Below are 12,796 nucleotides of genomic sequence, written 5' to 3'. Positions count from 1 at the left end.
TGTTTACTTGCTTTTCAGGACATCACCGTTAGTGCAGTCCTCACATGAACAGGTGACATCTGTATATACCGATGCTATAATTCCTCATACTGAATGTCTGATTGCCGCAAGATGTAATAAGTGATTTGGCTACCTTGTGAGATTTTAGCATTATTATTTAAAATATAAATTAATTTTTTCATACAATTAAAAACTCGGGTCATTTTCAACCCCTATAAAATTATCCCTAGCACCTAAAATCAAACATCTAGGTATTTTTAATAGTTCTAGAACAAGATTATTTTTGTAATATATGCAAATATTGAAGAAAAACATGTATACTGTTGATTTACAAAAGAAAGTATTGAATAAAAGCATATCTGTAGGCCAAATGTGGAACGACATCCAAATTCCCGTATGTGAAACAAAAGACAGCACTACCACCCAGCGTATATGGCACGGGCCTTTTCTTGGAAGTTACATGTCGATTGAATAAAATTAAAGCTTTTCCGGGATCTTCATATGCACATTATCCAAAGCTAAAAGTTACAAGTTGATTCTCAAAAAATAAAATCTTGGGCGGATCCAGGTTAACACATTGGAGATGGCCATATATGAATGTGCTATCCTCCAGAAATTGCAGGATTTTTAATGGTTTTTGAAAATTTTTTAATGCTAGGGTAAGCCATGATTATAACAACTTTTGGAATATTTAGAAAGATCACACTTTCTTCTGCACAAAAATGAGTTTAAATTATCAAAATTTTGCAGCAATTTTTTAATATAAATTTATGAAGATAATAATTTTACAAACAAACAAAACTCTGACGCAGCTATGAATGCCAGCTCGATTAATATTTCAAAATCTGTCTAATATTGTGGACACATCTACTGAAATATGCTAATACAGGTTCTAACCTAATAGGTCAATTGGCACCGTTATTCTTGTTTACAAGCAGTAATTTGCTTTCCCACTGTTTGTTGTTTGACAATGGGGTTGCATCGAGTTGCTGCAGATACACAGGAAACAAACACCCACATTTTTAGGAAGTGGTATAAAACTGTATTACAGAACCCACTTTAGGAAGCGGTATAAAACTACGTTACACTTCACACCAATTTGAAATTAGCTCATTATCTACATTTACTTGCCTGAAGCACCAGAATCATGTTTACTTAGTATGTAGTTGTTATCCTCATCCTCATTTTCAGAAAACACATCTTCCTTAAGAACATCCATAATGGATTCGTTGTCAAAATTTCGTATACTTGAATTAGACATGCTAAATATTCACAAGAATTACACAAATAAGCCTGCCCCTCAAACGCACACACACACACACACTCTCTTCCTTTCTGCATATACCACACGTTCTTTTCTGCCCATTTCACAGCTAAGAGTCAACTGTGATGCAGCCCCAGGTTATGTAGGAATGTGGCTGTGTTATCAATGCCTTGAAAGAAGAGTTCCCAACTTATCCTCATAACTAGTACATTTTATGCTTATAGAAACATTAAAAAAGCCTCCAAGACGCCACGCCAGCCTCTCACCACTTGGTTCCGTGGTTCAAATCCCAGTCACTCCATGTGAGATTTTGCTGGACAAAGCAGATTCGGGACAGGTTTTTCTCTGGGTACTTCGGTTTACCCTGTCGTATTTCATTCCAGCAACACTCATTTCATTTCATCAGTCATTCATTAATCGTTGCCCCAGAGGAGTGCGACAGGCTTCGCCAGCCGGCACAATTCCTATCCTCGCCAATAGTTGGGGGTTTCATTTATTCCATTCCTGACCTGTTCGAATGACTGGAAACAGGCTGTGGATTTTCAGAAGCATTCAGCAGATGAAGTCACAGCTCGCTGAAATGGCAGCTACTATTTTTTAGCTACAGTGAAAACATGCCCGTAGATTCTCCGAGCTCCTTTAGCAGCAATGAAATAGCGCGCCCATAGTTTCTATGACCAGTCTCTCCAGTGTGTTAAATGACACAGTGAATAGACTGCAATTTATTTCTATATACCGTATTTACTTGCATATCAGCCACACCCCTAATTTTTGACAGAATATTTGCATAATTTTTTTGCGCCGATTAATGACTGCACATCCGATTCACGGGTTTGTCACAAGAATGCCTGTCTGCAATAACAAATGGAAAGGGCCACTGCCGTGTACAGTCTGAATTATACCTTTCTGGAGCTAATTATTCAGTTATTAAATAATTGTCATGGGGAAAGTTGACTGTTACTACACGGCTTCGTTCAGGCTAAAATTGGCAAAATTTGTGGAAGAAAATGATAACAGAGCAGCAGGCCATGAGTTTTCTATTCACGAGAAACACATTTGAAATTGGAGAAAGCAACAGGTGGCATTTCATGGCCCAAAATGGGGCATGTTCCCGGATGTTCAATAAGCGTTAATGGAACGGGTGAGGGAGATGCGGAACAGCGGTTGCAGTGTTTCTCACAAAATGTTACAACTAAAAGCACAGGAAATTGTGCAATTCCACGATTTTCCATAAAAATTATTAAAGGCAAGTTGAGGGTGGGTTATTCGGTTTGTGATGTGTAAGGACCTATGGCGGAAAACGTATCAAGAACTACCTAAAGACTGCTTCGATGAAGTTACAGTGTTTCACAGGCATGTCATAAGGTTAAGGCAGCGGAACTACCTCTTCTCGCAGATCGGTAATACTGACCAAACACCTGTGTATTTTGACATGCCAAGGAATAGTACTTTTTCTGAGAAGAGAGCAGCAGGTGTGATGTATTCACAGAGACACACACAAAATGCTACCAGTTCTGTATACTATTTTAGTTACAAGTTATTTCATATTATACACACACAAACTGATAAACTGCCATCATGAACAAAACACTACTATGAAGAATAAGGAAAAACTGCAACCGTTGCATGTCAACTACCATTCCAACAAACTTCGCATACTTGACTCAGAGCACTCGGCTAATACGACTTCCACACAGGCCTCGTCAAAAACAACTCAACTCTACCGTCAAGACTGCCTGTTTATATACGTTGCCTGGCCGGGCTTCTAGAAGAATATGACGCAACATATTTTCTCATAATTTAGAGTCTCCAATAACCTATTTACAATGAATGGATATTTTTATAACTTTCTAGTGCCAAAGATATGTTGTTCTGGATATTACAGTGTGTTACATAATATTGCAGTGGATTATACTTCATATATACAGGTAATAAGAAATTATATACTATTAATTGCATGTTCTTATATTAAATAAACTCATATTAATATATACACAGCAGATGTTCCACGACATATCCTCACAAATAATACGGTCGTCTGTACATAACTACGTAAATAATACTAATACAACTTAATAGCCACACCTCACAAGTAATAATAATAATAATAATAATAATAATAATAATAATAATAATAATAATAATAATAATAATAATAATAATAATGATGATAGATATTTCCATTATTTACTCATGGGTTAGAGAATATTATTTCCAAGTTATGTTAGTCTATTACACTTGCATCAATATCCCCTCTATAGCTTGAAATAATTTCGACAGTCTATCACACACATCGACTTTGCATTGGTCATAGATTGTATCTTCTCTCTTCCTTGATGTCGCTGGATGTGCTCTCCTCCTCTTGACAGGATCGTGCCATGTCGGGGGTCAGTATTGCCTCGCTGCCAGGCTCTTCCTCGATTGATAGTCTGTGTGTTCTCATCATAACCAGATTGTGCTGTGTCATTGGTAGCCTCTCCTCCAGGTGGACCCGTGGCAGTTCCAGGCTTACTCTGTATGCGCAGAGGTTGAGGGACTCGTCGCAACTCCGATGCATGGACATTGACAGGAGGATTGGTCTTTAGTAAGTAGACACCGTGGCCCAACTGCTTATCCACCTTGACGGGACCAACTCACTTAGGTGCAAGGCCTCTATGAAATCCTCCAATCTTATTACTGACTGGGGGTTTACATTGCCACACTTGTTGGCCTGGTAGGAAGATCTGGGTCTCTTCGACATCTTGAGCCTTGGCCTAGGTAAGGGGTCTCTTCTTGCCCAAAGCTTGCTTTTCCTTGATGTCTTGCTGCTGATTATGCTGCCACTCTGCTAGGGAGACAGCTGCATCATCTTGACCAGATGTGGGTGGTGGACGAATCTCCCAATCCCCGGTGCTGTATAACTGTTGACCAAGGAACAGCTCCGCTGGGAAATAGCCAGTGACACGATTGATAAGTCTTCTCAGGGCAAAGAGTGACTGCGGTTTCTGATGGACCCACAGTCGATGTTCTTTGTCTATTAGGTTCCGTTGTTCCGTTGGATTGGCCCCTGGGTTGTAGATAGGGGTGGTCCAGTGCTCCATACCCCATTCAGTCATCATTTCCTGCCACTTCTTGTCGTGAACTGACTCCCGCTGTCTGACGGAATGCACCATGGATAACCGTAGTGGCTGAAATACCTCATCTTGTAGAAGACTGGTGATGTGTCCCGTCGTGGCTTCTGGTATCGGAAAGGCCACAATCCATCTTTTGAAGATGTTGGTGATTACTAGGAGTCCTGTTTTACCCCGTGGTGTTCTAGGGTAAGGACCCATCAAGTCCAGGGCTATGACCTCCCAAGGGCGTTGCGGCCGTCTTCCTCGCCGACTGGAATCTGCCTTCCTGTTGCTCACCTTGATGCAGGCGCAGATGTAGCACCCCCTCACATAGTCCAGGATGTTTTTTCTGCATGCTGATGCAGAAGAATCTTCGTCGGATAGAGTGATATGTCTCTTTACCTCCTGGATGTCCGGCTTCGGTGCTGTCGTGGAACTTCTCGAGGATGTCCGTTGTGTGCTGTCTAGGGATCACCACTACTGCAGGCATGTTGGATAGGTGCGATCTGTACATTAAGAGTCCTCTGTCAACCCGGAAGTTCTTGTAGCACATCTTGAATTCCCTCGGGACAACTCGACTATAGGCGTTCTGTCTCCTAATCCACTGCGTCATGGTCCTTCAGGGCTTGTCTTGTCCTTGCCACTGCTTGATTACTTCAAAGTTCCTTTTTGATGGTCATAAGGACAGGTTCCTTGGGCTCACTCTGGTATTTTCATGGGAACTCCCTCTCGGCAGTGGTGCTTCTTAAAAATTATAACATTTTATTTACAAACACCTATTCAGTACATTACAATATACTCATTGGATTATGGTATAATCATGAAGTATCTTAAATAATGGGACATGTTTCTTTTGGCATAGCGAACATCATCAGCCAGTAATGCACAAAGACTAGGTCACGGCCCTGAGTTTAAAAATGATCAAAATAGTATCCTCATTATCAAAAGAGTAACCGTGTCATAATAAAAGAGTGACCATTAACGATCAATACAATATGAACAATAGACTTGAAATTGTAACAAAATATGTGCAAATTAAAAACAGGTATTTATTGTGGAATTTATTAACAATTCAATTAATTTCATGTTAAAATATGCCAAGTACAAGCTTTTTTAAATGGCGTAATATCTCACTTCTGGACTTTAATTGTATACTGGGCACATATACAATAGAAAGAGTTGGGATTGTTCACATATTTTTGCCTCCGAACATCACAGCCACTTGCCATTTTCACACAAACTAACTCACTTATTCACTCATTTGACTTCAAGTGCACGTTGTAACTTGTAGACAAAGGTGTGACACAGGTTCTCAGATTTTCCTCTCAGACTATGGAGAAACGCAATCTTGGCGTTTTGACCTTGTCTGACATTGCGCATGCACGAACTGCAACTGTTCTATTTGTTCTTACGGTGTTCCTGTATTATTACCTACTCCCCTCCAAAACAGAGCACATACAATATTTTCTCTCAGACATGTCCATACCTGCATTCTATACAACCAATCCAAACCTCATTTACAACAACGAAGCTCCATTAGCATAAACATGAGACGGACTTGTGACAAATCTGTATGTGATACGAAACAGTGGTATTATTTTTTACATAAGGACACTAAATGTAACGTATATAACATACAATTACTTTTATGAGGTTATGTCATGAAACATGCTTGATATATATTAATGTGAGTTTATTTATGGTAAGAACACGTAATTAATGGTATAAAACTCATTGTTACATGTATATATGATGTATAAATCCAATGCAGTATTGTGCAACACACTGTAATATCCAGAACAACGTATCTTTGGCACTATAACTGTATAGAAAATTCTTTTCATTGTAAATAGGCTATTAAAGACTCAAAATTACGAGGAAAAAAGTTGTCATATTCTTCTAGAAGCCTGGCCAGGCAACGTATATAAAGATGCAATCTTGTGAGCGAATGTTAAGTTGTTTTAACGAGACTTGTGTGGAATTCATGTTAGCCGAGTGTTTGAAGTCAAGTATGTGAATATTGTTGGTTTGGTAGTTGGTTGACATGCAAGTGTTGCAGTCTTCTTCATATTCTTTGTAGTAGGCAGCTGTTCAAAATGGTGGTTTATTGATATATATATAGTTTTTAAATAAAATAGTGTACACAACTGACAGCATCGCGTGTGTGCGTCTTTGCAGTAAGATCATGCTTCATAGCTTTCTATTTCACTATCTTGTAAGATCTGTTTTGAGAATGACTTACTTGGTCTTCCCTGAGGCATTTCTCAGCAATATAACCTTCTTGGATTGTTGTTAAGAATGGCATAAATTGTGATTATACCAGGAAAGATGTCATTTGAATATTAATTTTAGCAGTGATATCTCACGCCTAACTTTATGCAGTACTTCAGCATTTGTCATCTTACCTGACTATGCAACTTTAGGCATTTTGCAGAAACACTACATTTCAAAATCCTCTAGGCATTCAACATTATTTTTAGATGCCGTCAACGTTTCTGAGGCATACAGTTATACAGTCCAGGTGGATGTATATAGTATCTTTTTACGAAGAAGGGGATTGGGCCTGTTGGTACACAGTAGTCTATTCTTCTGCATAAAAGCAGGCTTTGCTCGTGCAGTCTGGCTCTTTATTTCCGTTGTTTTGCGCCTACCATTGTCAGTAATTTTATGGCCTATGTAGGTGAGTGTTTTAACTTGTTTCATTGTGGTGTCGTGTATTTTTAAGTGTCTTTGGCGGCTGTGAGACTCATTTGGCCTTTGAAGTGCTAATCTTCATCCCATATTTTTCCCAATGTAAGTGCAATTCTAGAGATCATGGACTGTAAGGAAGATGGACATCTTGCCAATATAGCCTGATCAGAGTAATATAAAACTTAAAATGTGATTTGTTCAAAATATTCTAAATGATATCAATGAACATGTACATTCTCAAACTCTGGTTGATAAGAATTTATTTTAAATTTAGCTGTTAAAAATAAGAAACGAAAAACTGCAGTCGGTTGCAAAGCCATATCCATATAGGCCATAAAGGCATTTAGAGGAGTGAAAGTCTTACACTTTGCCCAACCTCGGCACTTCTTGGGATAGAGTGGTTAAATGGAGAATAATAAAACTGTTTTTCACCTATTCAAAGTTTTATTATTCTCCTTTCAATTGATTTTCAATACGGGATCTAAAATGAGAATAGTCTCTTGCGAAATAGAGTGGTTAGCCATATGCCCAGCCAACTATGCCCCTAGGAATTAACATGGTACCAATTTTTTAGTGCAGGTGAGTGAATCTCATGGCCAAGTGCTGCTCTAGAATTGGAAATCTTGTTTCTTAAAGTATTTTGATTTCCTGATGGGAAATAAGACTCGCACACTTCCGGGTGAACCGAGCACACTTTTACTGCCTCGGCTAGGCAGCTGCTAGTCAATATATAATTTGTTCAGATTACTTTTAGTACTAAAATAGATAGTGTTGCACTGGTTACTTCTATTTTAATATTTTTCCAGGTTTTGAAGAAGAATATTCACTTACAACCCGAGCAGATAACAGAGTTGGCGCAACAAATTAATGAGACAATTGCTTCATTAACCGACATAGACACCATCCTAGCAGATACTGCTGATGACTTGACCTTGGCAAATAATTTGAAGAAACAAGCGGATGCAGCTAAGTATGTTCCATATAATTTGTTCTATAAAGAATGAAGGAGATCAAACTGGTATTAAAAAGATACTTCTTTTTACTGTTTATCAGTTCATGAGCTAGAATTTCAGCTCTCTCTGTACAATAACATCTAGAGAAAAAGAACACTACTCTGATCAGAATTTGTTGCTAGTTTGTTAAAAGTAGAAAAAGGGGCCATTGTCAGGACAGTGCAAAATGATTTATAAATTTCTCTCTGCAATACATATTTCAACTACTAGTAGTGTTAATTAGTGTACGTGCAATGAAATATATCTTTCTGGTCGGTTAGTATTTATATTATGAATTTCATAATCACTCACTACAGTTTCAGATTTTTAATAATTCAGTAAAGCTGATCCTGGTGGTGGTGCTTGGTATTTGTTTTGTTCCCTAGGTAGCGAGTTTGATCCTGGTTGAAGTCAGTGATATTTGAGAGTTTTAAATACAATAATTCCAAATTGTTGGTTCTCAGCATTTTCAAGAACTCCCACAGATTGTAATAATTCTGACACCCTAGCTTCTTACATTCTCTATTGATGGGGCATCACATATAAAACATTGTTATTTATAATTCAATTAACTGTCACTGCACACCGCCTTATCAGAATCTTAGCCCAAGTTGGATTCCCAGTGCTGCCATAAATTTAATAGTGCATGGTTAAAAAGTATATGCATCTCACTTCTATTGGGGGTGTACCTGAAAGTAGCTGTTTCACCTCAAGGAATGCGAGGACATGAATCTACATTTTTTAGCTGTCACTTCTACCATTATTGCTTGTTTTAGGTTACGGTACTCACATCCTAGTTTGTGAACCATGGGCTGCAACTAAGTAGCCTAGGAAGTGGTCCTGGAAGAACACTGCTACACTTTAAATTCTAATTTAAATTCAGTGGTAACATGGAAAGTTTGGGCACCACTGCTATAAAAGTCTGAGAAATAATCACAGCTACACTCATAAGCATTTGCTGGTGATTAATCTGTTTGTGATAGTAAACAAGTCTCATTGTAACGTACTTTATTAGCCAACACATCGCTACAGGAGCCAAGATGAAAGAGCTCTGCAGTCATTAATGATTTCTTATTTGGCAAGATTGGGATGTAAAAACAGCTATTGTGAAGTACAATAAATCGCAGTATAGGAACCCTCAAAATCTGCATTTTTACTTATATCCTTCCTAGTTATTAGAAGATTGACTGTGTAGTGAATTGATCACTCCTGATATATTGTAATCTGCTAGAATTATGTTACTTGCTTGAAAAAGGGTACATTCCAAGTACTATATTGTTTAGCCTGATTTGTGAGTTGGAGTTGAAATGATGGTAGTGGAGATGCTTTGTATGAAGTTTGTGGTGAAAGAGTGACAAAGATGTCCATAATGAAGTCTTCTTGTCAGCATCAGATAAATATAAAATTTAACAAAAGATCGAAATAATATTGATGACTTATAAGTGTGGTTTGAACCCACTATCTCCTGAATGAAAGCTACATGACCCAAACCACACATATAAATAATGAACAGTAGAGTTTTCCACCTATTCTATATTAAGTTGTATTTACAATATTTACATTACATGGGACTAGTTTCAACCCTACTCGGGGTCATCATCAGCCATATTAACCCTTTGAAAGTCAGGTCTCTTAGTCCACTGCACACCCCAAAATTTAGGTTATTGCACATGTTTGCAAAACGACCCTCAAGAGGCGTTATATTTTAATGAAACAAATGAATTTAACATAGTATGTTAACAAGACACCAAACAACTAGTTTGAGCACAAAAATTGTGAAACATCATTTTTAGTAATGTTTTTGGTATGATTATCCACAAAACAAGGTACAGGGAACAATTTTTTACTTGCTTACTTAATCTGCTTACCCTCCAGGGTTGATTTTTCCCTCGGACTCAACGTGGGACCCCACCTTTACCACCTCAAGGGCAGTGTCCTGGAGCACGAGACATTGGATCGGGGGTACAACTGGGGAGAATGACCAGTACCTTGCCCAGGAGGCCACACCTGCTATGCTGAACAGGGGCCTTGGTGGGGGATGGGAAGATTGGAAAGGATAGGCAAGGAAGAGGGAAGGAAGCGGCTGTGGCCTTAAGTTAGGTAGCATCCCGGCATTTGCCTGGAGGAGAAGTGGGAAACCACGGAAAATCACTTCCAGGGTGCCTGAGGTGGGAATCGAACCCACCTGTACTCAGTTGACCTCCCGAGGCTGAGTGGACCCCGTTCCAGCCCTCGTACCAATTTTCAAATTTCGTGGCAGAGCCGGGAACCGAACCCAGGCCTCTAGGGCTGGCAGCTAATCACACCACAGAAGCGGACAACAATTTTTTGAAAATGTCAATTTCTGAAGAATTCTTTGCCAGTGAAACATTCTGAATTCCTGACTTACTGCCATCGAAGCTAAAGCGGTTGGCATGAATCGGTTAGTTATAGTCTCGTCTTCCCAAACTCTGCTATTACTAGGCGCTTTATTTACGTTCGTTCGCCTCAGCTGTAAGACCTCATCCTCACTTTCATTTAAGTCTTCGCCACTTGAATTATTTCCAGATATACTTCCTACATCGTCTTCATCACTGTCTTCAAATACTGAACAATCACTTTCAGTATTCATAATAATTTCACGAACTGTATCGTTGCTTGTAAGCAAGTCAGCTCGACTTCGCGCAGCCATGCTCAATTGTTGGCAATTGACTTGCTAAAGCTGAAGACATCCGCTTAAAACATTTCATTTCCAGCACTCCCCGTGGTGATAACCAAGCCGTGTTGATGGGCTGCATGGTTGATTGTTGTGCAGAATTTGAAGTTTTTTGAATTCTTGTTGAGAAGAAAGACACTGCGTGTGGTGATATTAACTGGTGGAATTCTCAGTTCATAGCGGAAAGCAATGACTTCAAAATATAGCCGACAGATGTAGGGAGCTATCCGTTTTTCAATCGTTGTCCAAAGACATCCAGTTACGAAGATATATCACTTCAAATTCTGACACGCAATATATTGCGCCGTAACCACAGCGGCACTTACCGCTACACGCAATATATTGCGCCGTGACCTTCAAGGGGTTAAGACATACACAAAATAATTTGGCAAAATCCTAAAACATGTTTTCTAGCAGTAAGAGTCTTATGAAAATATAATTTTACAATATGAAGTGTGGTTGAAATGTTGCAAATGAAAATTAAATATTACGTGAAATGTAGGTGAGTAATAATTAATACAAGTACATTATACCTGCTAAGAATTCTGGAACAAAAGTACAAATAAGGTGCTCTGTGTTGTTAAAATTTATACTCGTGGAATTCAGTAGGTCCTGGTGATACATAATGGTTGTTGACTGAGTGCTATGGCAATAAGAATGAACACAAAGTAAACTGACACATACATAAAAATATACAGGTATGTACAATGTCTGAGTAACAAAATGTGTAATTGATACTCTCTGGAAGAAGAGTTGACTAAAACACTGTATCAGCTTTAAGCGGAGAATTTGGCAGTTGGTGTATTAAGTAACCAAGCCGTGTTGATGGGCTGCATGGTTGATTGTTGTGCAGAATTTGAAGTTTTTTGAATTCTTGTTGAGAAGAAAGACACTGCGTGTGGTGATATTAACTGGTGGAATTCTCAGTTCATAGCGGAAAGCAAATTGGACCTCGTGCTGTGCTGTGTGTAGCTTAGCTGATAGTGTGCGACACTATCCACCAAAATTCTTAGCATGTATAATGTACTTGTATTAATTATTACTCACCTACATCACACGTAATATTTCATTTTCATTTGCAACATTTCAACCACACTTCATATTGTAAAATTATATTTTCATAAGACTCTTACTGCTAGAAAACATGTTTTAGGATTTCGCCAAATGATTTTGTGTATGTTTTAATATGGCTGATGATGACCCCGAATAGGGTTGAAACTAGTCCCTTGTAATGTAAATATTGTAAATACAACTTGGTATTGAATAGGTGGAAAACTCTACTGTGCATTATTTATATGTTATCTCAGTTCAATACGGACCAACAATATGAAGTTCACAAACCACCACTTGCTCAGTATATTCTTCATTAATCATTCACAGAAACATAAAACAAATTCAATTATAAACTGACAATAACTACATACATTTATATAATTACAAAATAATATTTCAACTATCATTTTTCTAAAGCTTTGCTCCAGCTGGAAAGTCTTAAGGTGTAAGATAAACGACTTTGTCCAGTGGAGCGTTATCTGGAAACGTGCCCATAACACTGGCAGCATTTCCTAGCTGGATAGCAATTCCTATCTGCTGCCTCAGGAATTCTGTTGAAGAAGAGTCTCCAGTGATTGCAGATAATTGTTTCCCAATATCTGAAATTAGACTTTTAGCCTCTTGACACCACTGAAACTGAACAAACTTATTTCTGTTTAATACTTCAGTAAATGCTGGAGTAGAGACAAAGGAGGACATCATTAAGATAAGTTCCAGATTTGACGTTCCTAAGTATTAAATAGAAATAAATATTTTTATTTTTCTAAATATTTGAGTGTGGATTGATAGAATCTCATGATATTCTTTCAAAAACGAAACATATCATTCTATTCTAATTAAGTTGTTTCTTTTGCAGGTGTAATACTGTTACCATATGTTTTCTCTTTCAGGTAGTTTATAAATGTATTTACTCAAAAGTTAGTTTTGGTAGACTGAATAGTCTAACAGTTGTAAATTGGCACCTGAAGCAAAATAAATACTGATCAGATAAGGTACCAATCACATTTGT

The 12,796-nt window shown here is 38.2% G+C and overlaps 1 protein-coding gene across 3 annotated transcripts in view; it reads left to right on the top strand.

The window, feature by feature from the left end:
- LanB1 (laminin subunit beta-1) overlaps positions 1–12,796 on the top strand; it is a 584,100-nt gene that overhangs the window by 535,322 nt on the left and 35,982 nt on the right. For all 3 annotated transcript variants that reach the window (XM_067141389.2, XM_067141390.2, XM_067141391.2), the window contains exon 30: positions 7,854–8,017. In XM_067141389.2, coding sequence (XP_066997490.2) covers positions 7,854–8,017 — 164 coding nt within the window. The remainder of the gene's footprint in view (positions 1–7,853; positions 8,018–12,796) is intronic.

This window comes from Anabrus simplex, chromosome 2 (genome assembly GCF_040414725.1).
Source record: "Anabrus simplex isolate iqAnaSimp1 chromosome 2, ASM4041472v1, whole genome shotgun sequence".
In the NCBI taxonomy this organism is placed as follows: domain Eukaryota; kingdom Metazoa; phylum Arthropoda; class Insecta; order Orthoptera; family Tettigoniidae; genus Anabrus; species Anabrus simplex.
This window is presented reverse-complemented; position numbering and strand designations above follow the sequence as displayed.